This window comes from Panicum virgatum, chromosome 2N (genome assembly GCF_016808335.1).
Source record: "Panicum virgatum strain AP13 chromosome 2N, P.virgatum_v5, whole genome shotgun sequence".
NCBI classification, from domain to species: domain Eukaryota; kingdom Viridiplantae; phylum Streptophyta; class Magnoliopsida; order Poales; family Poaceae; genus Panicum; species Panicum virgatum.
Window position 1 is genome coordinate 57048912 of NC_053146.1, and position 24851 is coordinate 57073762.

Here is a 24851-nt window from a genome sequence, read left to right on the forward strand (position 1 = left end):
ATAGATTAACATACTTCTCGAATCATATTGCTTGACTTTTGGTTCGGTAGGGACGTAATCACTAATCAGTATCAGATACGGTCTTTCGGAACAACGATACCGCCCACGTGCCCGCGTAATGAAGCAAACAGGAAACAGATGAAAACCAGTGCTGACATCCTGTACGGATTCAAGCTACCGTGCTGTCAAATTGTAGAAGACAACATGTTTTTCCAATCCATAGTGGTACCAGTCTAGTATTGGTAGAACAGAAGGAGAAAAAATAATACCACAAACAAAATCCCGAACCAAACAGATGCTGGCTGGCATGTCACTAACAGACTTGAGGCAGAGAGAGAGAGGGGGAGGGAGGGAGGGAGCGAGAGAGCTGCAAACTGGCATATGCTATTCAAATCAGATAGAGTTCGAATTACATCCTAAATCAATTAAAATGAATTTTGCCTCCTCCCTCCTCGAATGTGTATAGTGAACTATTGATAACTCTAAATGCCTATTTGCCTAACAAAGTGACAAATAAACTATTTCGGTTTCAAAAATAGGGCAAACAAGTTTTGCCACACATGCTAGAAACAGAAACGAAGGCAGGGAAATTTATAACAGTTATCACAGAACAGGTTCAGGTAGACACTAATAATAAAATGGGTTAATAAAATTCGGAGAAGTCCAAGCTTCTAGAGAGATCAACACTGGCACTCTACATGTGATGCAACAGAATTTCATTCTCCATATTTAACCATATTGATGACAGTAATAGATAGGTAGCCACACATTGCGATCGAACATGAAGATTAACAAAGATTAATTGTTGAAATATGCAATGCATACTTGGAACATTCTAGAAAATTGTGGAAATCACAAGAAACTACTAACTTTGCAATGCATGAAGATAAGATCAGGCCAAAGTAAGAAGGATCTAGAAGAGTGGAGAGCAAGTATGAGTAATAGTTATCATGCTTTATGGTGAAGTGTAGAACACTCTAGAGGAAAGATATTTGTATGATAGAATAAAGATGGAGAAAACTATAAAAATTAGAAGGAGGACACATGTCAACACCATATGAACCATGGAGTCCTATAAATAGGGGTGTCCCCCTCTTCTCTTGTCATATCATGACATAAGAGGTCTCAAGTAGGAGATGGCAAGATTACCATGTAGTGTAGTGGTGTCATGGTAGGATAGCCACATAAAGAGTGTAAGTGTCATCTCGTGTTGTATCAAGTTGAGTTATGAATAAAGGTTTGAGTTCCCTTGTAAGTGTTAGTTTCCCAGTTTCTAAGTACTTAATGTATAAGTTGTGATCTATCATAAGCTGACTCTGCCACCTGGGATCACAAAGGGTCTGGGCTTCATCTATTGGTAGGCTCTTCCACCCGGAAGCGAGAAGGCGGCTCTGCCATCGAAAGAACCTTATACACTAAGTAGCTAGAAATTGAAAAGGCTAACTGACTCTAGAGTGAGTTGGTGTGTCTTAGGTGTAGGTCCTCAGTTTAGTGGATATTAGGGGCCACCTCAGTTCTCAACATCAATCATAACTGTCTGAAAGTATGTAACCACTCCCAGAGGAGACTCGAAACCTGTACTTATATCTACTCTTGAAACGAAGTATTCCCGGATGAGACCGGAGCCCTGTATCTGACTTTCCGTGTCTCATACTGATGAACCTACGCAATCACCCCTTCCAATTAGCTAACTACGATTCGACCTCAGCAAGGCCAACAACAAACAAACTCCTCTACATGTCTACTCTAATGGAATGTAACACTTCGTGTGCACCTCCTTCGTGTAGAGCTGAATCCCGTTGAGGCGAACCACAAAGCAGGCCGCCGGGCGCATGTTGGTGAGGACCATCCTGGCGACCATACGGAGGCGGTTCGCGAGTCCGACCGCCAGGGTGCGCAGGTAGCCGGTGCACCTGGTCTTGATGCGACGGATGGCCTGAGCAGCTTCCGTGAGGCGTCGAAGGGCATGACGTCGGCAAGATCGATCTCGAGCGTGGGGAGGATCTCGTGGCGCAGCGTGCGAAGACGGTCGCCGAGGCGCGGTGGAGCACATCCCCTCTTGAGTCCCTTGATGCAGATGGAGCAGGGGCCCATGACGTGGCAGAGATTCTCCGCCTCCACCAGCAGGTACAGCCGGTAGGAGGGGAGAGCCATCGGGGCTCGAGCGCAGGAGGGAGATGGCGAGTCGGATGGAGGAAGGTGGATATGATCCGATACGGATCTGCGGTGGAAGAGTGGGTGATTGGGTGGGGATCCGTCGGCCGCCGCTCCTCGATTTTATAGCTGAGCGGCCGGGTTCGAAACCGAACTGGGGAATCGAGCGGGAAACATAGCGGATGAATCCGCGTGACCCGTCGCTGCACCGTCTGATCCCTCGGAACCGACTCAAATGAGCGGTCCAGATCGATTGCGGACGGGGATCGAGCGTAGCGCGCTTAGCTGGCGCCTGCCCGGGTGCCGACCTGGTGCCAGATAGGAAGTGAGCGGGCCTTCTTGGGCCACCAGCCTACCACAGGGCCGTTCATCGGTGAGGATCCGGTGGGCCGGAACCGCGATTTGTTTACTCTCCTTCAACAAGTTTGAGGAACGTGCTGGCTCCATTCCGCGGTCTCGCCTATGTAGGCAGAGGCGGAGTTAAAAGCATCTCCCATTACTTATATCTAAAATATTTTTTTCTCTCCACTACCAATAACTACTTTTGTATTTTAGGTAATAGTTGCTGCAGCATATTACCAAAATGTAATCACAAAAATTGGGTGGTGAAAAAAACCCTACATTTAGGGGAGAGGGAGATGTGTTTTGGTGATCACAAAAAATTTATAGGTAATGGGGATTGGAATGGTAATTTGCTGTCCATCACCAAAACCTTAATTTTTTAGTCTTGGGGAGATGGATGAATAATCTTTTGGAGATGCTCTTAGATATCGCCAAAAGGCGAAGCTGATAAAATCCACGTTAATCACTAAAGGAGCGCCTCTGCCAGTCCACCAACCAGCCGGCCCACTAACCACTGCCATCCTTCTTACCCCCACCCGGTGCTGCAATCTTTCTCAGCTCCGGCTTAGCGTACCAAATCGAGTCCTCACCTCCATGCCGCCGTCCTCCTCGGCTCCGAGCTGCCGTCGAATCCGCCACCAGCAACCACCACATGCTCCACCACCATCTTCGTCAAGAAGCACCACTCCCCCACAGCTTACCCCGCCCACAAGATGTACTCGGCCACGTGCAGCCGGCAGCGTCCCACCACCCTGCCTACAACCTATTACCACCGTCAGTCCGCCGTTGTCCAAAGACTCTCCCTCTACAGCCGGTGAACGCCATTGGCGACAACCCTAACCCCGAAGCCCCCAAGCCTCTAACCCTAACTGCGTTGAGAAAGTTGGCGAGCACTGGCAAACCCAATGGGTGGGCCAGGTATTCCATGGCATACCTAAATATTCTAGCCCACCTAGTAATAAAATGCAATCACTCCTGTTAATGTGGCAAAAAATACCTAAATACACATATTAATTATCTGAGTGTTTGCAAATAAGAGAGCAAGATATATATTCGTAATGCAATCACTCTTGTTAATGTGGCAAATAATAGAATGCAGCAATAAAAGACTAATGGTTGGGAACAATTCCTTAAAAAAGTTACTTTGTTTTGCAACAAACAAGGTGTCCAAATTCTAGCTATGGAGGATAATTATATGCCTTATGGAAAATCAGCATGTTATGCTCTGAACCAAACAGATGATGATCACTTCAGAACAGAAATATATATTGGTATCGTTGATTTATTTGAACTAGTATGTTTGAAATATTTGTATTATAATTTATGAAATATCGGTATTTAACTCTTGAATTTAAGATTTGGAATATATTTTTTATTCTTGGTAACTAAAGTATCGGTGAAATTTAAATTTCAGTACCGAATTATATACGGATTATACTGAACTAGGCGTATAGTCCGTGCATTTGCGCGGCTAGTATTGAAAATTCAAAAATTTGCATGTCGTTGTATTCTTACTTAAAGATTATACTATTTTTTTTACCATATATCACCCTGTTCATTATCGTAAATTATATCTTATTGTTGGTTAAAACAATTCAAATATGATCTACATATAATAAAAAATTGATTTGTTGAGCTTTAATAATATTATGCATATAATTATTCTTATAATCCTTTTATTTTGATTGATTGTTGTTAGCTTTAGTTTTTATAAATAATATATGTTTGTAACTGATACATAGCTAAATTGTATTTTATATTTAATTTTTTATAATGGCTTTGATGGGTGATTTTTAATTAGGCAAAGAGGTATTTTAGACTAATTTTTATTATAGTGGCAGTGGTGGGTAAATATTATTTTTCTAATTTTCTCCGATTAATGTGGTAATTTCTAGGCTTTGAGAGTGATCGTGGAGCCTCCGTTTGTTAGCCAAATAATAAGATAATGGATTACAAGTGAAAAAATATCGTGGCATGCCCTCTATGAAATCCTAGTACGCCACTACTGGCGAGCACCGCGAGCTCGAAGAAGGGAACTACCGGGCGCTTCAGGCGATGGATCCTTAATTTGTCGCACAAATGTAGTCGCGGCGCCTAAACAGGCAACGTTGCCTGATGACAGACCCAAACCATTACCGCCTCCTTCATTGACCAATTCACTAGCGCATGACACACAGTAAATTACAATTTCTCCGCTCCAAAACTTCTCCGCGAGATTCACATTTAAAAATCTCTCAACAGCAATTTGTTTTGGTTACCTTTAGAGGTAACAATGCAGGCCAGCAGGAGCAAACTTCGAAACAAGCAACCACACATAACAGGGAAACAGTCGACAGCTACACAAGTCTACAGATCAACGAGTAAACCACGACGCCTAAGGCGACAGCATGATAATTGTTGGCCTTGCCCCCGAACAAAAACTCTCAGCCCTCGAACAAAAAAACTCTCACTCACGAAAAAAAGACGCAAGGGAAGCACAGCACAGGGAGGTTTGCCGGCGACGAACGCGGCGGAGCCGCTGCTCCTGTATCTTGGCTTTCTGTTGAATGGAATGGACTCGGCAAAGTACAATGGAGGAGCACAGGGGCTTCTTGTAGGCCGGGGAGCTCCCCTCCACAACGGTCGTCGCGCCTGGTCCGCGCGGAACGTGCGCATGACCCCCGAGCCGTGCGCTCGACTTGGTCATGGCGGCCTCCACCGCAGGACCCGCGTCACGCACACCACTACTCCTCCCCCACTTCACTCGACACGATCTCGTCGGAGCAAGCCTCCCGCACGCGACCCAGTCCAGAACGCACCACGCCTCGCGCGCGACACCAGCACGCCGCGCACGCACAGGCGCGCCCACGGACACGTTCACCAGCACACGCTCGAGAACCACCTATCCTAGTGACACCATCACACACGCTAGACTCACGCACACGCCACGGAACTAACTATGACGTGTTTATTCCTAACAATAATCTGGTGACTGTTTTATTTAGTATATCAGAAATCACTGTATGATAGCTCGCTGTGTTCCTGTACATAAATAACTCTGCTATGCTTCATGTTAATCTGTATATTCCACATCCTTGTATAGCTCCTACTGAAACAAATCCCAGTTGACGGCTTGACGCCACTAGCTTCCACACAAACACATTCTTTAGTATTTGAGGTGAACTCGCAACTACGGGTGTGTTTCTCTGTGTGCAGTAGTCACCAAACATCTCTCAAGTATCTGAAATCTCCCTTCCGTCTGTAGGCTCTTCAAGTAGCTTTCTGTCTGAGTTATCCAATGACCCCTGCAGAGCACATCCAAGGAGCACATTCAGCAGTAAATAGAAGCGCTGCGCTGTACTTGTGAAGCAATAGCAGTAGCATATCAAGGTGTTATATGTGACAAAAGTCAAGCAAGCACATGTTCAAGCCCAGTAGGGTGACCTGGAAAACTTTATTTGAGTCAACAAAACCAATTGCCCCTAAGAGGCTAGGGCGGCTCGACAGATAATTGGTCAGCAGCTGAGTTGGCACTACTCAAAGCAAACGAAATCTCTCGATTTCTTTTTTAAATTTGGCTGGCCAGAAGCCACAGCTTTCTACATGATTTGATTACCCTTATTTGTTGTTACTTTCAAGAAAGATATATGAACAAGGGATAAACAATCAATAAAAATCCCTATGCATGTCAAGTGTAAGTACTTAGTTATATTCATTCTTAGAAACTAAGAGTAGTTACATGGTAGACCTAAAACAGCACAACTATGATATTAATATGCTGACAGTAGTCGGACATGCTTTGCAATAGAGATGTTTGGTGATGGTTTCAACTTTCAAAAGCTTAAAAACCAGAGTGAGCAATCTAGCTGTCAACTTCTTATAGGCCCTTGGTAAAGCAACTAAATAAATCTAGAAAGCATGAGGAGAAAGTTATAAAATGACAAACTTTGTGAAACTAGACATACCTGCTCCTGGATGATGGTATGTAGTGTGCGGTGCACATCTCTAGCCATGCCCTTAGCATCACCAGACATAAATATAACCACCCTGAGAAATGATGCTCCAAAGCTCGGCAGCCTGGGAAGATTACAGGAAAGGTGAGAGAAGGGGAAAGTATAGTAGCCTTTTGTTCTGTTGGGACTTAATCCTTGTAAAGTGTAAACCTGCTGTACATGTTCTTTTTTTTTAATATTTATATAATATGAAAAGATCATGCTGCGGGATACTCCCCCACAGTTTCTGGTCTATAGTATTCTTTTGAACAAAACATGATTCAGCAGTGATAATCAGTTTACCTTCTGTGCCATTTTGTGCTGAACATACTCTTTTGTAGGACCCTCACGGGAAAAGGCTACAATTAACTCAGAAAGCGCACCAGTATCAACAAAGTTATTAAGCTCGTCCTCATCATATATGAAGTCCTGAAAAAAACAAGACATGAATCAGCAAAATTTTGAAGAGGATAGGAAGTACATCCAAGTTCAACATGTAACACCCGCCAAAAAAAAAAGTTCAACATGTAAGATCCGCGTCTATGTATGCAACAGCAATGCGGAAAAACTCTTGGCAGATAAGGATCTTTGAAAGAGGAAAAATAATCACATGGTAGCTTGGTGTTTTCTATGTCACAAGCAAGACCGAAAGATTTCAGCTCAGCAATTATAGACATCTGCAGGCAAACTGTCGACGGAGATGAATGAGGCCTACTTCGCCAGACGAATCTAATGAGGCATTTGACCGCACAATTAAAAGTTGATTACTGTAGTATTAAAGTAGATAATCATCAATTAATTACCGCCATTAGATTCGTCGCAAAAGTTTACACCCATCCGTGAAAAAATTTTGCAAATAAATTTCATTTAGTACTCTATGTATGCAAGTTTCTTTTCGCTAGCGCTAGCACCTCACGCTGCAGAGGAGGCTCGTCCCCGAGGGAAGTCCCACTGACATGTGGGTCCCGGTACTGCAGAGGAACCGCTTCCCATCTCACCACCACTCACATGCGTGGTGGCTGGCTGGCAGGTGGCAGCAATTATACTGCCCCTGTATTGTTCCCCACTGAAGATTTGCCCCTGGCATTCTCTCATTTTTTTGAACATAAAGGCAGGAGCACTGTCGGATCATGTAAAGAGTAGAATGCGGGTGATTACATAGGTTGTGATTACATAAATAACGAAAACACACAAACTCAGAAAGCTAGTAGACATGATTAACTAAGCGACCTCTCTGGCCTCACAAGCCCGCTTCCTTACTTCCATATCTGCCATGATCAAGTGCATCAAGGACACTGGCAGGAGTGACAATCCCTTGAACACACAAACTCTCATCCTCAGGAGCAAGAATGAGCCTGATGGCTTCACGGCTTCACCGATGCGGCCAAAAGACGAAGCATGGCAGGGTTAAAACGTGCGCTTTCCCCTCCCCTCCTGTGTCCGCCTCTACATTAGGGGCTACAGGGTGCCATGCCGTGCCGGATTCTGTCTGGGTTCTTGCAGTCTGGTCGACCGCATGCCTGGACTCCTGCGCCCGCTTTTTTTTTTTTTTTGAAATCAGCCAGGAGCATTGGCACATCTTTAACGTCTTATTTAGATCCCAAAACACAAAATACATTTTTTTTAAATTGCTTGCATGGTGTATTAAATATAGTCAAAAAATAAATCGCATTATACAAATGAACTGTAAATCGCGAGACGGATCTAATGAGCCTAAGTAGGACGGGATTAGACACTAAATTGCTACAGTAATACTACAGTAAACATACTCTAATGATGGATTAATTAGGCTCATTATATTCGTTTCGTAGTTTACAGACGAGATCTGTAATTAGTTTTATAATTAATCTATATTTAGTACTTCAAATGTTGAAGATTCCTTTGCAAAAATACAAAGAGAAGGTGAGGCACCCGGCGTCGGCCGCGTCGAACGCGGGTGGGCTGCCTCAGCCCCAGCTGGACAAACCAACCGAGCCCCAGCTCGGTCCTCTCCTGCGCCCGCATCACGTTTATCAGGACAAAGATTGAACAGTGAAGATCTGATGACCTCGCCTGGCTTCAAACTGACACGTCCAAGGCGAAGCCATTTTCATACTACGCATCAATCAGCATTCAGCTTCCAGTTTTTATACAGCGTCCAGTTTTTATACAGCTGCTGTGTCTGCCAGTATCTTTTGCCCATGTCTCCTAACAGCCCCATACCTTTACCTCCGTTCACCAATTGCACTTGTGCAGCACACACCGTACATTACAATTTGGAAAATTGGTGTTTTTACCCAAAACTTTCACCGCTCCAAAACTTTTCCATGAGATCCACAGGCATCTTTCATCAGCAGTTTATTTCCCCATGTATGTATGTAGGCCAGCATAGGGAAATTCGAAACAAGCAACTACATAACAGGAAGACGGTCCACAGCTACACAAGTCTGCAGATCAAAGAGTTAACTGTGATGCCAAACGAGACAACATGATAATATGATGGCTGTTTTATTTAGTATCAGAAATCACAACAGTGATTCCTTGAATAAATCATAGCTCCCTGCACTCCTATACATACACAACCCTGCTATGCTTCATATTAATGATTAATGGTGATTAATCTGTATATTTCAGATCCTTGTATACCTCCTACTGAAACGGATCCTAGTTGGCACCACCGCACCACTAGCTTCCTACACAACACATTCTTTTGTATTTGTGGGGAAACTCGCAACTCCGGGCTCGTTTCTCTGTGCGCAGCACGTCACCAGACATCTCTCAAGTATCTCCCTTCCGTCTGTAGGCTCTTCACGTAGCTTTCTGTCTTTGAGTTATCCAGTGACCCCTGCAGATCACACCAAGGTAGCACGTTCAGCAGAAAACAGAAGTGCTGCACTGTACATGTTGGGAAACAATAGCAGCAGCAAAGATTCATCGAGGTGTTACACGACAAAAGTCAAGCAAACACATGTTCAAGACCAGTGAGGTAACCTGGCACCTCACTGTATTTGAGTTAACAGCACCAACAATCACAATTAAGAGGCTACGGGGGCTCAGCAGCTGAGTTGGGCAGTTAGCACTACTCAAAGCAAATGAAATCTCAGGATTTTGTAAAAAAAAAATTAATTGGCCAGAAACCACAGCTTTCTACATAATTTGACTACCCTTATTTTGATGTTACTTTCAGGGAAGGCATATGAACAAGGGATAAACCATTAATAAAAAATCCGTGTGCATGTTATGTGTAAGCCTAAAAATCCTACTTAGTTATATTTATTCTTAGAAACTAAGAGTAATTACATGTTGGACCTAAAACAGCAAAACTCTGACATTAATATGCTGACATTAGCCATACTTTGCATTACAGATGTTTAGTGGTGGTTCCAAATGCTTGAATACCAGAGTGAGCAGTCTAGCTGCCAACTTCTTAGGCCTTTGGTAAAGCATCAGGCGCCAGTGATACAATGACAAACTTTGTGAAACTAGACATACCTGCTCCTGGATGATGGTATGTAGTGTGCGGTGCACATCTCTAGCCATGCCCTTTGCATCACCACAGACATAAATATAACCACCCTGAGAAATGATGCTCCAAAGCTCGGCAGCCTGGGAAGATACAGGAAAGGGGAAAAAAGGGGGAAGTATACTAGCCTTTTTGTTCTGTTGGGACTTAATATCCTTGTAAACCTGCTGTATATATTCTTTTTTATATTATATAATATGAAAAGATCATGCTGTCGAACCCCACAGTTTCCGATCAATAGTATTCTTTTGAACAAAACATGATTCAGCAGTGAAATCAGTTTACCTTCTGTGCCATTTTGTGCTGAACATACTCTTTTGTAGGACCCTCGCGAGAAAAGGCTACAATCAACTCAGAAAGGGCACCAGTATCAACGAAGTTATTAAGCTCATCCTCATATATGAAGTCCTGAAAAAACAAGACATGAATCAGTAAATTTTTTAAGAGGCTAGGAAGTACATCCAAGTCGAACATGTAAGACACTAAGATCTGCATCTATGTATGCAACAGCAATGCGGAAAAATTCTTGGCAGATAAAGATCTTTGAAAGAGGAACAATAATCACATGATGGCTTGGTTTTTCTATGTAAGAAGCGAGACTGAAAGATTTCAGCAATTATAGACATCTGCAAGCTAACTGTCAACAGAGATGAATAGTGTTGAAACTTGAAACACAAGCCATACCATCTTCTGATTTCTGCACCCAAAGAAGAGGATAGCACGGCCTAGTTCCACCCCCGCCTCTTTTAAAGCTAATCGTTCCTGCCAGTGCAAAAAAATCAGCATAAAAAATCTTAAAAGGAAGACATAGCTTGAAGAACAATGAACAATGGCAACTTAAGACAAAAACAAACCTGTAAGAACCCCCTAAAAGGTGCCAGGCCAGTCCCAGGGCCAATCATTACAATGGGCACATTAGGATCAGCAGGCAGTTTGAAGTTTGACTGCCTGACAAAAATTGGTGCCCAACTACATTCTTGGCTCTCTTCTAAGGGAGTTGAATGCTGTAAGTAGGATTAGCAGAACAAATGTTTACTGGATGACATGATGAGTGATACAAATAACTTCAAAGTATTGGTAATTTATGCTTGAATACGTGCATAAAATTATAATAAAAGTATTTATATCCTTATTCTGAAATAAGAGGAGAAGAAAGAAGAGAAGAAAATGTCATCTAAACATGAAAGAATATATAACATGTACCTTCATCCAAGTAGAACAAACTCCTTTGTGGATTCTTCCAGTAGGGGTTGGTCCATATACTAGTGCACACGTCACATGAATCCTTGTTGGTGCCATTCTGCAGCAATATAGTAGCATCAGTCCTAACTGATTGATTAACTTGCCCAGGTTAAATGAGGTATTATATAAAAGTAATGGCCTAATGGGTACCTGGGTGAGGAAGATATTGAGTAATATCTTGGCTGCAGGCGAGGGGAAATAGCTGCAAAGAAGACACCAAGTGGAGGCTTTGCTGACGGAAACTCCGACATAACTTCTAATAGACTTCTTTGGCTCGTGACTATCCATTGTGAATACTCCTTCTGCCAATGAAAGTCATGTGAGAAACTGTGAATTAGAACACCAATTTCAGAAAGTATATTGATCTATTTTAGAAACCAACCTTTCCAGCAGGAGATGCAAGGTGTCTAAGCCGCTCAGCTTCTTTGGGATCAGATGCATGAGTGGCCAAAGCAAGCAAAGCACTCTGCAGCAACCAATGACGAATAATATGAATGCGAACAAAAACATCAGATAGATATGGATGAAAACAAAAAACACAATTTTACCTTCTTAGGCGAATTCAATAGATCTGCATATCTGGTAAGTGCAGTCCTGACTGTGCAGGGGGATGGGAAAGGAGGTGGCAAAGAACCCCCACAAAGCGGGGTACCATCCTCTTGGTCAGCATAAATTGAGAATAAAGTATCCGGTGAATAACCTAGCAGCTTTTCTGCCTCTTCAACAATTTCAATGCAGTTTTCAGCATAGACACCAACATGGTCTCCAGTCTCGTATCTAGTAAGGCAAAAGAGGACTTATTAGCATTCTGAAGTCCATCTAACAATAACATATGTCTACTCAGAATTAACGAATCCAGTTTATTGAATATACTTACTTGAGTCCAGTTCCAGAAATATCAAATTCTAAATGAATGCAGGATCTGTCAGAAGCTGGTGTATGAAGCTCTCGCCGCACAGCCACATTTGCCCTGCAAGGAAAGCATTGTTGGCATCAGCTCACACTGTGGGCAGTGCAAATTTTCAGGCATTTGAAAGCAAATTAAAAAAAATAACCTGCAAGGATGTTGAATGTCATAGACAGCGTGACCATTACTGAGACTAAAAGACTTGTTGATATTTGTGGCATCCTCTGGTTTGACAAACACAACTATATATTCCGGAATTGCAGCTGTGTAAGGAGTTGCTGCTGCTGAAGAATCATCTTCCTGGCGGAGCAATTTATCCAATTCTGGCCATAGAAGTTCCTTCCTTTAATCAAAGGAACCAACAGAAGGCATTAGCTTCGGTGTGCAAGTATTAGTTTATTCTTGAAATCAAGTTGACATGTCCATAAACAAAAGCACTATACGCAAGATAAGCCAGATGAATCATCAGAAAAGGGGAAAACATCCATGCAACTAAGTTCGTTGCAATTCATACCATGCATTAAAGTCATCCTCAATGCATTGATCGTCATCTCCAAGACCAACAGGAACAATTCGTTTGCCACCTAGAACAGATGTGAAAAATGGACAGGAGTTAATTACACTCAAGTGTATCAAGAACACAAGAAAACTCGGAAAAGCATAACACATGTTGCATGATGCAGAAGATTTGATGCATCTCACTACAACAACAACATAGCTTTTTTTCTCAAGCAAGTTGGGGTAGGCTAGAGATGAAACCCGAAAGAAATAAGTTCAAGGTTTCGGCACATTGATAGCTAGTCTCCAAGCGCTCCTATCCAAAGCTATCTCTTTAGAGATATTCCAATCCTTAAGGTCTCTCTTAACCGACTCATCCCACGTCAGTTTAGGTCTACCTCTACCCCTCTTTACATTATCGACCCACTCAAGAACCCCATTACGCACCGGCGCCTCAGGAGGCCTTCGTTGGACATGTCCAAACCATCTCAGCCGATGCTGGGTAAGTTTCTCCTCAATTGGTGCCACCCGACCCTATCCCGAATAACTTCGTTCCGGACTCTATCCCTCCTTGTGTGCCCGCAAAACCACCACAACATCCGCATCTCTGCTACACTCAGTTGCTGGACATGTCGCCTTTTTGTAGGCCAACATTCAGCACCGTATAACATCGCCGGACGAATTGTTGTCCTATAGAATTTGCCTTTTAGCTTTTGTGGCACCCTTTTGTCACAAAGGATGCCAGAAGTTTGCCGCCATTTCAACCAGCCAGCTGAAATTCTATGCCTAACATCTTCATCAATGTCGCCATCCTTTTGTAGCAGATCCTAAATACCGAAAAGTATTCTTCTGGACCACCACTTGCCCATCTAAACTAACGTCTCCCCCCTCAGGCCTAGTCGGGCTGAAATCGCACATCATGTACTCGGTCTTGGTCCTACTAAGTCTGAACCCTTTCGACTCTAACGTGCATCTCCACAGCTCTAACTTCCTATTAACCCCTGCCCTACTCTCGTCAACTAGCACCACATCATCAACAAAGAGCATACACCAAGGGATCTCACTCTAGATCTTCCCAGAACTGCATCTTGGTGCTCTCATTAAGGCCTACCTGAGGGGCATAGGCACTGATCACATTCAAAACCGAATCTCCAACTACCAACCGGATTAGGATAATCCGGTCGTCTTGCCTTCTAACCTCTACGACTCCATCCTTAAGGCTCCTATCAATCAAGATGCCTACACCATTCCTACCCGGAGTTGCTCCCGTGTACCAAAGCTTGAAGCCAGTATCCTCAACCTCCTTCGCCTTCTGGCCCTTCCATTTAGTCTTCTGAACGCATATAATATTTACACGCCTCCTAATTGCTGCATCAACTAGCTCTCGCAACAAAATGGAAAAATATTTTGAAACAATTGCTCAGTACTTCATGAAACTGAGGGCCGATTTGGCTTATTTATATAAAGTTTAAAAGATTGACTCAGGCAGCAAAAAAATTGATAGCGTTCAACCTTTAAGCATTTGAGCATTATTACCAAATAACACTAACAAAAAATGCAATACGCTTATAGTGCCAATAAATGTACACATATTTATTTAAGATAAGGTGCAGCACTTAATATGCATTCTAAAAGAAGTTCTGCCTATGAAGGAGTGGCGTGCAGAACTTCTCAGTGAGAACACACATAAATACTGTATGCAAGGTAAAAAGCTTCAAATCGATCTGAATTGAGATAGAATCAGTGATGTGGCCACTCTAATTTAGTTACCTTGTTCTGCAAGGAGCTGATCAACCATCTTTCCAATCTTCAGCAGAAACAAATTGACAAACAGAAAAGCAATAAAATTAGTATGAATTGTGCAAAGCAGTATACACATTCAATCAATGTAGACGCACCAACAAACCTTGTTAAAGTGCTCGTACTGTCTATTTCCAAGGCCAAACACCCCAAACCGAAGATTACTCAACCACTCACCTCTCCCATTCCCCTGCAGACCAACCAGAAGATGAGACAATCAAAAAGAGGTACATTTGCACATACAAGTTCATCCATAAGAGTACGTTTGCATTCCAACCTCTGAGAGCCATTTATAAAACCTCGCCGCGTTGTCAGTTGGCTCCCCATCACCATAACTACAAAGACCACAATAAGACATGTTAACAATGAACCAAAAACGCACTTCCACCTGTCTTTGATCGACAAAGTAAGGTAGGCACTGGCAGTTCTTACGTTGCCAGGAAGAACAACGCAATGTTCTCCTTCTTGAGCTTCTCCTCGTACTCCTCGTCCTCGGCGGCGTAGTCATCCTATTCCCAACGAAGCACGCGATCAGTCATAACAGTTGAGCTGCTAGAAGCACGGAATTTTTAAGCAGCAGCGCAAGGATGAAGCCTCTGCAACATACCAGATCGACAACCTTGAAGACGGCTCTGTCGTACCTCGCCTTGGCCTCTTCCGCCAGCGCCTACAAATCCACGCCAAAAGGGCCATCAACTTCAATCCAATCAGCAGCGGAAGCAAGAGCAGAGCACCGAGCGAAGCCCTTTGTGACAAAAAAAAACAATGGAAAAAAAAAAGCAAACAGCACAGTTGAGTAGGAACCTTGGCGAAGCCCTCGGCGGTGCCGGTCTGCGTCCCGAAGAAGATGACGACCCTCTGCCTGCCGTCGTCGGGATCCGGCTCGTCCCTGGGCTTCGCGGCGAGGGGCCGCGGCTGCGCCTGGGCAGCCAGCCCGGCGCGGGGCGCGGCGGAGCGGCGGACGAGCAGCGCGACCCCGCAGCCGACGAGCACGGCGAGGGAGGTGGTGAGCAGCACGAGCAGGTGGCGGTTCTCGGCGAGCGGGGACGCCCAGTGCGCCCCGCCCCCCTCGGGGCCCCGCCCCGTCAGCAGCGCCGCCAGCAGGTCCAGCGCCGAGGGCTTCAGCCCCGCCGACGCCGAGTCCATCGCGCGGGGCGGGGGTTGCGAAGGGGAGGGGGAACCGACTCGTGCCCGCTTCGATTGGATCGAGGCGGTGGAGAGCCACAGAGATTTGCTGCTCCTGTCGAGTCGGGACAGCTCGCGGCCGGCGGCCGGGCACGGAGGGATTTTTTATGTGGCGCGGGCGTGCGCCGCGGCGGCGGCGTGTCCAGGCAGCAGGGCGGCGGCCGCGCCGGGTGCCCCGGTCTCTCGTGCGTTTTGGCCGCGGTGACGCGCGATCGGGGCCAAAAACTCTGTGGTTTTGTTTGGTTGGTGGCGAGCGATGGCGAGTGCTGGTGGCCTTTGCCTGCCGGGCGTTGGCTCGCGTTGTGGCTGGCGTTAGGCCACCGGTCTCTGCGCCCGGACCGGTGCCGCCGCGCGGCGACACGCCGAGTGCCCGAGTCGAGCCATGTCCACCGCGACCGGCACGTCGGCTAGCTTCGACGCGCCCCCACCACCACCACTTCGTCCGGTCCGTGGTCCCTTGCCTCTCGCAAGATCGCGGTACCTTTCGGCGCCTCTCGCTCTCCAACCACACCGATCGACGATTCGACGACTAGAAGCGTGTAGGCTCGTGCTCTGAACACCACCGGAGAGGCGGAGACAGCAAAGGAAAGCCGGGGCTCGGCGTCGGACCTGGAGGCTTCGACGCATGGCGTGTGGGTTTCTCCCTGAAACAAAGACTTGCCACTTGTTGTGACTTTGTGTGTGGCAGAATTTTTTTTTGAAAGATGTGTGTGGCAGAAATTGACAGACGGATGCCGTGCACCAGGTCGGTATCAGAAGATATATGGGGGCAGAAAACTCCAGAACGGGCGGCGGAGCTGGGTGGAGGACGAGCGCACAATGTCGAGGCGCGCGGCGCTTTCGTGCGGAACACAGCTGAAGGTGCGTGTCCGTTTCGACCGTGCCGCGGAAGCCCGGGGTCACGAGCTCTGACCTTTGGTGGTGCACGTCCAGCCATGTTCAGTTCAGCTGTACCTTGTACGCACGTGTATCCAGAGGCTCGAGCTCGTCAGTTCTGGCTGCCTCTGATTGATGGTGATTCAACTTTCAGGCCGTCGTTTAGTTCCTGAACAAATTCGGGTGGGCCAAAAAATTTCGGCGTGCGGATTGTGTCAAACTAAATGTGCGGATTGTGCAAGAGGTGTTTGCGTTCTACGCACTGGATTCTGCTACACGGCTAATGGGCCAAAGAGTTTTCCATTGTAAAGTTTCGAATTCATTACAAAGATCTAGCATTTTTGTGGTACCATTTTTGTACCGAGTTGACTTGGAGGAGACAAGTAAAATCTCTGCACCGACAATAAGAAACATGCGCAAATACAAGAAAGGAACACAGCACTTAACCAAACCCCCCACGAAGTCACGACACGACCTCGGCCATGCCGGACTCGAACCCCTCCACGAGCTTGCTGAAGTGGTTCCGCGTCACAAGGTTGAGGTTGGAGAGCTTCTCCCTGAACTCGGCGAACTTGCCGGCGGCGTACCCGGCGGGGCAGAAGTCGCCGTAGACGGCCAGGTAATCCTTGAGCTGGTTCCTCTCCTGCTCGGCGCAGTCGTGCAGCCGCTCCAGCGACCCCTCGGCCTCGCCCTGGAGGTACTCGCAGAACTCGACGTTGTCGCGCGCCGGGTCCAGGTGGTACACGTGCGCGTACGTCCACCGCAGCACCCGCCGCGCGCTCGACGACCTGCGCGTACGCCTCCGCGAGGAAATCCAGCTCCGTCGGCGGGACGCCCACGGCGCCGGCGAACCGGTCCAGCCCGCCGCAGCGCAGGCCGTCCAGGTCCTGCCGCGCCTTGGCCAGCGACGCGGCGTGCGCCGTCCAGCGCTCGTAGTAGTGCAGGAACCTCTCCAGCGACGCCCGGCCCTGCCACCGCTGCGCCTTCTCGCCGGTGAACTCCGACCGGTCCGCCGCGTAGCGGTTGCAGTGGTAGTTGTTGCCGGCGTGGTTCTCCCAGGGGCCGAGGCAGAGCCAGCAGAACTGGTGCTTGCAGGGGGCGCCGCACGTCATGTGGTTGCACCCCTGGTTCTTCTCGATGGCGCGCCGGCACCTGGGGCAGTGCTTCGTGTTGGCCAGCACCCAGCTGGAGGTCTCCCCGTCGGACCGGCACTTGGCCACCCACGCGCGCGCCGTGTCGCACGACGCCGGCCGGTGCGCGTCCTCGCCGCACCGGAAGCAGAAGACGTGCCCGCACGCGCACGCCACCTCGTACGGACGGGACCCCGGCCGGGACCGGACGGCGAGGGCGCACCCGGGCCCCGGGCACCACCGGACGTACTTGCTCGTGCCCTCCTCCACGTACGACCGGACCACGAACACCGCGTACCGCGCGCGGTCGGCGCCGGCGGCCGCCGCGTCGACCAGCTCCCGCACGACGGGCGCCGGGCACCGCGGGTCCGGGCACCGCAGCAGCAGGCACCGCGGGCCGTCGCCCACCGCCGCGCCGATGTAGCCGCGCCAGCACTCGTGGCAGTAGTAGTGCGGGCACCCCGCCGACCGCATCTCGCCAGGGGCGTAGCGGTCGAAGCAGATGCCGCAGTCGAGGGGCCGGTCGTTGAGCGCCGTGGGGACGGCGCCGCCGCGCCCCGCCGCCATGCCGACGGCGCCGCGTATGCGCCGCTCGTCGGAGAACCACTCGTTCTGCAGCTGCTCGGCGTCCCACCGGCAGTGCCGCAGGAGCGCGGCGGCGAAGCCCCGCGGGACCGACAGCAGCTCGGACATCCTCGCCGTGACCTCGTCCTGGCACCTGCGCACGTCGTCCTCGGTCTCGAAATTGTAGCCCTCGCCGCGCTCCTTGTCGTCGTCATCGTTCGTTTCCATGGCCTGCTGGTCGCCGTCGTCGTCATCACTGACGCCGCCGCCGTACTCGCTGTCCCCCTCTGTGCTGCAGTAGCCCTCGTAGTCGTCGTCATCGGCGTCGCAGTAGCAGTCCTCCTCCTTGCCCTGCTGTGCCATGGCGGCGACGCTGCGTGCCACAGGACCAGGAGCCCGTCCGGGAGGATTGATTTTGGCGAGAGTTACTACTCACGCTAAAAATATAGTCGCAGCCCCGCAGGGAATTAGGGTTTCTCTTTACCGATCGGACTCGTTTAGCAGATTGATCTCCTGTTCGCGTGAATAAGTCGGTTCGAAGGGGATTTGGATCTGTGTGGAACTAGTCTTCGATCTCCTTTTTCGTCGCAAAGCCCTACGCACGCTACACGTCACCGCTGCCAAGGAAATTAATTCCTCGTATAAAATTTTGTAAATAATAAAATTGTCAACATATATATTGCGAAAAAAAAAGAGTAACACTAGTGTTACTGGCACGTGGGGTCAGATCCTCAGATGGAGTGCTAATTTGCACTGTTGTTGAACAAGGCAACTTGTTCCGTAACAACACCTTGATAGCAGTGGCGAATCTAGAATTTGAATTTATGGGAGTTTATCTTCCTCTTCTTCCTTTTCTCTCTCTCTTTTCTTCTTCTTCTTGCTTATTTTCTTTTTACTCCTCTTAATTCATGGTTGAAAATTATAGAAGGGACTTTGGGGGCTCCATGGATTGCATTGGAGTAGGGGCCTCAAGCACCCCCCAGCACCTCACTAGCTCCGCCGCTGCTTGATAGCCTGATCTCTATTGTTGGAACACACGGTTCGGATTCCGAACACAAGTGCACCGGCAGCCGTCGCCATCGACTCCGCCGCCGGCGCCGCCGTCGTGTGATCTCCTGCACTGTCTCAGAGAAACACTCCACAACATGCACATGCCATCGCTTGGCTTCCTGCTGATGAAGCTGATCCCGGCAGCGTGCTGCCCCTGCATCTCCTGCTTCACCGCGCCATCCTTCCTCTGCAGGGACGCCTCGATGAGCCCGATCATGGGGTCGCCGATGGCGGCGTACCACTCGCTCGGATCCCTCACCTGCACCAGGACGACGTGCACCATGCAGTCCTTGCCCGCCGCCTCGTCGCGCCTCCGGTCGGCGTCGGCGTCGGCGTCGGCGGCGGCCGTGGCGGGTTCGGTAGCCGGTGGGGACATCTGCATCTTCAGGCCTTCCAGGACCAAAGATTCCAGCTTGTCCATTGCTTTGAGGACGAGAGCTTCCAGGAGGTCGTCCCCCGAGCTCAGCGTCGCCGTCCGGCGCACGGGCTCGCCGGGGTTCTGCTGGCCGGTGATGTCCTTCAGCGGCATCATTTTGACCAGGAACCTGCACAGGTCCTCGGCCCTCATCGCTGCCATCTTGTCAAGAACCTGGCGACGGCGTCGCATTCATGAGACCAAAACAGGGGAGAATGGAATGGATCACGCGCAAACACAATTCAACAATCACGAGGCTCATCGAGCTCACCTCTGACGCGCTCGCCGCGTCCACGGGGACGACGGGCCGCGACACCTGCACGGCCAGCCTCTCCCATGGCCGCCCGACCCGCACCCGCCGGACCTCGCGCAGGTAGCTCCCGTCTTCCAGTCTCAGCATATCCTGCACGCCGCTGGCACACCTCTTGGTAGCGGTAGCCGCGGCCGCGCTGCAGCCCACCTCCCCTGCCTTGGCCCTGTTCCTGGAGCACTCGGCGGCGGCCGAGCTGGTGCCCTCCTCCCTGGCCTTGGCGCCCGGCGGCGCGGGCCTCTCCTCCTGCCCCAGCCACTCGCTCAGCCTCCTGATCTCCTCCTCCAGGAGCTGCATCCTCTTCCGGTACCTCTCCGCGTCGCTGCTGCGCGGCATCGCGTCCTCTCCCCCCCTCGGCGCCGGCTGTGGCGGGCCGCGGCGGTGGATGGAGAGGCAGGACATGAGGCCGGAGCAGCCGGTGGAGGCCACGGCCGGCGCCGGGGCCGATGGCTTCTCGCGGGACATGGTGGACTCTTGGTGCACTTTCGAAGTTGCAGCAACTCTGCTAACGAGCCTTTTGCCGGTTCTTGTAGGTGCGGCGGCGGCGGCAGGTGGAGTGGTGGAGCCGTTGGGGTTAGTTGCGGGTTGCGATTCGTGAGGCGGCAGTTCGAATTCGAACTTGAACTCGGAGGCCGTCGAGCTTTTTTGCGGCGGCAGGTAGCTCGACGCGGTGGCGCCGGCCGTGGTGCGCGCCTGCGCATCGGATTCGGATCGTGTGGAACTGCCGATACGAACCGCAATAACTTCGGGCTCAAGACTTAAGTCTTTGCAGTGCTACTACTACGCTGCTTGCTTTGCATCGAACGAGTGGGTACCGAGTACTGTGCTGTGACGTTGCAATCTGAATTTATATCTTCTGAAATTGTTGAAGGTACCAATGCCGAGCGTAATGGTGCAATAACGCCCGAATGTATGGGTTTTGTTAAAGAAAGAGAGGTTCAGAAGTAGTAAATCTTTGAAGAACACTGTACTACTACCGAAACAAATTCATTGGAACAACATTTCTCCCTAAAGAAGTTTGGCATAAGTTTCATGTGATAGTAGATGGACTTGTAAAAACAAATGAACTGAAATATAGAAAAGGAGACGTGACCATATTGAAATCAGAACACAAGTGTAATTTTTATCCAAAGGGAGATTCAAATTGAAAAAAAAAGTTATTAAGAAGGGAAGGATGGTACAGCAGAACCCCGATGGAGAAACACAATTCAATTTGTAAGAAAATGGACAATAAGGCCAGCTTCCAGAATAACGTGTCTATGTATGAAAAAATCAGACCCAATCTAATTTGAACATGTATTAGGTCTACCACTCGCTTTTATCTATAACTACAATAAAAGATAAGGTGATAAGTAGAGCTCTATGTTCAAAATTTCTATATGAAGCCAAGTTTCAGAACTTGAATTTAGCCCTTTTAATAGGTAAGACGATCCCTTGACCATTGAACAATTTCAGCACTGCATCGCTATTGGAAGTCAGAGCAATAATGCATCAAGCTAACTGGTACGAATTTTCTGTGCAGATGGTGCTGTCGTTTGAGATGCTTTTCGCGCTCATCCCTCTCCTCAAGTTCTGCAACAGCAGCAAGAAAGTTGGAAACCCTCAAGAAATCCATCTATGTAAGCTTCCATATTATATGATACACCTGAAACTATTTGCTAATGCATTTCCCTGACCAGAAAAAAAAACGATGGACAATTAAGCCACGATCATGAACTGACAATCGATTCATGGATGCAGACGGTGGTGATGGCGTGGATCCTGAGCTTCGCGCTCATCGTGGTCAACACCTACTTCCTGGGGCGTGTAGTGATTGTCTGATTGATGATAACCAGCTCCATGTAGGGGCAGCGTCCATGCTGATGCCACGTCCTCATTGTACTAGATGTCATGGCTGATATGTGATTTGTCGATTGCTGTCTAGCTACAGAGCTGGTTGTCTAGCTTGTGCTCGTGTGGTTTTGATTTGTTTACCGACTGGATTCTTACCTCGAATGGTAGCTTATCGCATCTTGCCATCGGAGAGTGAAGGCGAGGTACCACACATGATATTGAGTATTCTAGGATGACATGTTACGATCTATTGTTTTAATTAGAACTCAAATGCTTGACACCATTGACTTGTTGTCACGACATTTGACCATTTGTTTTATTTAGAAGTTTTGAGCAAATATGCAAAAATAAAAGTACCTTTAATGATAACATCACAAATAAAAGAAATAAAAAAATACTTGCGTAGTTTTTATAATAATAAGATGAATGGTAAACATTGCGTACAAAAGTTATCAGTATGAAACATTTAGCAACCGGAGGTAGTAAAAACAAATAGCGAACTAGAGATAGAGATGGTGTTCAAACCAGGTTGTTCGGGCCAAACTATCCTGGAACGATTCAGGCCTGGAATGAGTGCACCACCTGGATTCACTAGATCCAGGCCTGGAACGGTTCAGGCCTAGGAACCGTTCCTGAGCAAACGAACAAGGCCTCATGTCGAACCTGTGCATGGACAGATGGATCGAGGTGGCACGTTAATAACAACATCTCGATTAGGCCGCGGTCGTAGGAGTCGTCCACCCAGACTTTGAGCTCAGCTGGCGGGTCACGAACCTCTGTCCAGAGGCCGGCCGCGCCACCGTCTCGAGAGCACGCTGGCACGCGCAGCCTGATGTGCACATCCGAGATGGGCGAGCACCTTGAGGAGCAATTCACTGAGCCGGTCCTCCTACCCACGCACACCTCGGCCCTGTTTAGTTTGTGCCTAGGAATCTATTCCTAGAATTCTAGCCAATTCTAGGATTTCTAGAAGAGGAAGCTTGTTTGGTTTGTTGTAGATTCTAGAACAAGCCATCGAATATTGGCCGTGTTTAGTTCGGTAGAGTGTAAACGCAAAAAAAAATTGTGTTTCGAATCTTTCCAATTTGAAGTACTAAATGAAATCTATTCACAAAATTTTTTGCACAGATGGGTTGTAAATCGCGAGACGAATCTAATGATGCTAATTAATCCATGATTAATCAATAATTAGCGGATGGTACTGTAGCATCACTGTTGCAAATCATGGATTAAGTAGGCTCATTAGATTCGTCTCGCGATTTACAGCCCATCCATGCAAAAAGTTTTATAAATAGACTTCATTTAGTACTTCAAATTAGCAAGATTCCTTTTCACTTTAATGCGTTTACGACTTTTTTGCGTTTACGGGGTGGAACTAAACACACCCATTGTAACATGGACCCAACCTCAGTGTACCAATCACAGTCGCAAATAACAGCAATTACTTATCAAACATTCTCAGCATACACCGATATTAGCCCTGTTCGCTGTGCTGGTGCTGGAGGCTACTGCTGGAGTGGTGTGAGAGAAAAACACTGCTGGCTGGCTGGTGGCTGAAGGCTGCTGCTGGAGTGGTGTGAGAGAAAAATACTGTTGGCTGGTGCTGGAGCATAACAGCAGAACAGGGTCAAGATTAATAGTATGCACTACAACAGTTACGTAGCTTCACAACAGTAATGGATCAATCATCACAACATCATTCACACATGTCCTTATTGTGTTAATATAGCACACAGATACCAACAACGACATCACACAGATCTGGAACGTGAAGCCAAGCGGCACCCTCTAGCTATTTCATCACGGAGTTCATTCATGTTGGCATCATCGTCCACTGCCGCATCATTACATGTCTTGTCAGCATCATCCTCATCTGCCTCATCTACTGCACATGCCTCCTCTTGCTCATCCATATGATAGTGCAAATCGTCACTATCATTCTCTAAAATGAAGTTATGCAGTCCACAACAAGCCAAAATGATTTTGGCCTGTTTGCGCACAGAATAATGGGGGAGACCCAATAAAATGCGCCACTTCATCTTTAACATACCAAATGACTGCTCTATCACGGACCTAAGGGAGGAATGAGCTTTGTTGAAAATTTCTTTTTTACCTCTAGGACGAGGCCCAACTTTCCATGCATCTTGATGGTACTTCACTCCCTTGTACGGTGCCAGATATCCGGGCCGGTTTAGGTAGCCCGCGTCCACAAGGTAAAACTTGCCTGCAACAATGGTGCATCACCTACTGGACATGCAAACGAATAGTGCATCGTTGACAACAGCATTAGTAAAGGGCCACATACCTGTAGGAGGATGTGGAAAGTTCTTACCACACTTCTCCATGGCCTTTCTTAGGATTGCCCAATCATGTGCCGATCCAGGAATCCCAGCTGCAACAAATATGAACCTCCTGTCAAAGTCACATATGGCCAGCACATTCTGAGTCTTCTCACTCCTCCTATTGAAATAAGGCCCCTGCTTGTTGCCACGCACAATGACTCTCACATGTGTTCCATCTATGGCTCCAATTGCATTATTGAAGAATGGAGCATACTTGTGGTTAGCTAGCTTTGGGTGAACTGAACTGTAAGAGGAGTCCTTTGGTCTTATGATGTCTTTGGCTAGGTTGTACACACAATCTAACACATGATTGAATTTCCGACTTATTGTCTCCATTGATCTGGTAAACTTATCCTCAACTTGTCTCATAGGTTCAGGGGCCCAACCATCCACAGGAACATGCCTAAAGCCTCTCTAGATGACATCCTTCTTGTTGACTTCAACCCATATGAATGCACCAAAAGGTCATGAAGCATCTCAAACTTATGTTTGGGTCTTTGTAATCAGTAGGGTCACTTACTGATAGTAGGAGCAGGAGCAGCACAAGGTGGCAACTGATCAGCTCCTCAAAGGCCAAGGTGTCACTGGTGCAGCTTTTTTGTGTGCGTTTTTCTGAATAATTCAAATCATCAGGCAATGTGGGATACTGAGAGCTATGTTGGTAGATTGTGTACTCTTCAAATTATGTTATTCTATTTCTAAATATAGAGACTGAATGCCACTCAAATTT

At 47.7% G+C, this 24851-nt stretch overlaps 4 protein-coding genes across 4 annotated transcripts; all 4 read right to left on the reverse strand.

The window, feature by feature from the left end:
* Positions 1–8915: 8915 nt before the first annotated feature.
* LOC120658298 (NADPH--cytochrome P450 reductase 3-like) lies at positions 8916–15806 on the reverse strand. Its single transcript, XM_039936550.1, has 18 exons — positions 15221–15806; positions 15024–15083; positions 14849–14925; positions 14694–14751; positions 14523–14606; positions 14387–14423; positions 12633–12702; positions 12267–12461; positions 12089–12181; positions 11760–11988; positions 11594–11677; positions 11362–11513; positions 11173–11269; positions 10824–10973; positions 10654–10731; positions 10255–10377; positions 9939–10052; positions 8916–9291 (listed from the first exon to the last, which is right to left on the reverse strand). The coding sequence occupies exons 1-18, from the start codon at positions 15560–15562 to the stop codon at positions 9211–9213; spliced, it is 2124 nt and encodes a 707-aa protein (XP_039792484.1). The 5' UTR covers positions 15563–15806; the 3' UTR covers positions 8916–9210.
* Positions 15807–16940: 1134 nt separating this feature from the next.
* Positions 16941–18534, reverse strand: LOC120662798 (probable E3 ubiquitin-protein ligase ARI8). Its single transcript, XM_039941870.1, has 2 exons — positions 17233–18534; positions 16941–17168 (listed from the first exon to the last, which is right to left on the reverse strand). The coding sequence occupies exons 1-2, from the start codon at positions 18532–18534 to the stop codon at positions 16941–16943; spliced, it is 1530 nt and encodes a 509-aa protein (XP_039797804.1).
* A 314-nt stretch (positions 18535–18848) lies between these two features.
* On the reverse strand, positions 18849–20618 carry LOC120658366. Its single transcript, XM_039936632.1, has 2 exons — positions 19908–20618; positions 18849–19810 (listed from the first exon to the last, which is right to left on the reverse strand). The coding sequence occupies exons 1-2, from the start codon at positions 20409–20411 to the stop codon at positions 19193–19195; spliced, it is 1122 nt and encodes a 373-aa protein (XP_039792566.1). The 5' UTR covers positions 20412–20618; the 3' UTR covers positions 18849–19192.
* A 2912-nt stretch (positions 20619–23530) lies between these two features.
* On the reverse strand, positions 23531–24603 carry LOC120662799 (putative nuclease HARBI1). The gene is made up of 2 exons (XM_039941871.1): positions 24085–24603; positions 23531–24003 (listed from the first exon to the last, which is right to left on the reverse strand). Exons 1-2 carry the CDS (start codon positions 24488–24490, stop codon positions 23531–23533), a joined length of 879 nt encoding a protein of 292 aa, XP_039797805.1. The 5' UTR covers positions 24491–24603.
* Positions 24604–24851: the final 248 nt, after the last annotated feature.

Excerpts from the sequence above, each read along its gene's own strand:
- LOC120658298 (XM_039936550.1), bottom strand. The coding sequence starts at position 15,562 with ATGGACTCGGCGTCGGCGGGGCTGAAGCCCTCGGCGCTGGACCTGCTG. Across the intron at positions 12,703-14,386 it reads TCAGCTCCTTGCAGAACAAG|GTGGCAAACGAATTGTTCCT; the intron begins GTAACTAAATTA and ends CATCTGTTCTAG. Across the intron at positions 11,514-11,593 it reads TTGCATCTCCTGCTGGAAAG|AAGGAGTATTCACAATGGAT; the intron begins GTTGGTTTCTAA and ends TTTCATTGGCAG.
- LOC120662798 (XM_039941870.1), bottom strand. The coding sequence starts at position 18,534 with ATGGCACAGCAGGGCAAGGAGGAGGACTGCTACTGCGACGCCGATGAC. Across the intron at positions 17,169-17,232 it reads CGGCGGGTGCTGCGGTGGAC|GGCGAGGCCGAGGGGTCGCT; the intron begins GTACGCGCACGT and ends GAGTACCTCCAG.
- LOC120658366 (XM_039936632.1), bottom strand. The coding sequence starts at position 20,411 with ATGTCCCGCGAGAAGCCATCGGCCCCGGCGCCGGCCGTGGCCTCCACC. Across the intron at positions 19,811-19,907 it reads ACGCGGCGAGCGCGTCAGAG|GTTCTTGACAAGATGGCAGC; the intron begins GTGAGCTCGATG and ends CGCCGTCGCCAG.
- LOC120662799 (XM_039941871.1), bottom strand. The coding sequence starts at position 24,490 with ATGAGACAAGTTGAGGATAAGTTTACCAGATCAATGGAGACAATAAGT. Across the intron at positions 24,004-24,084 it reads CTTTCCACATCCTCCTACAG|GCAAGTTTTACCTTGTGGAC; the intron begins GTATGTGGCCCT and ends CCATTGTTGCAG.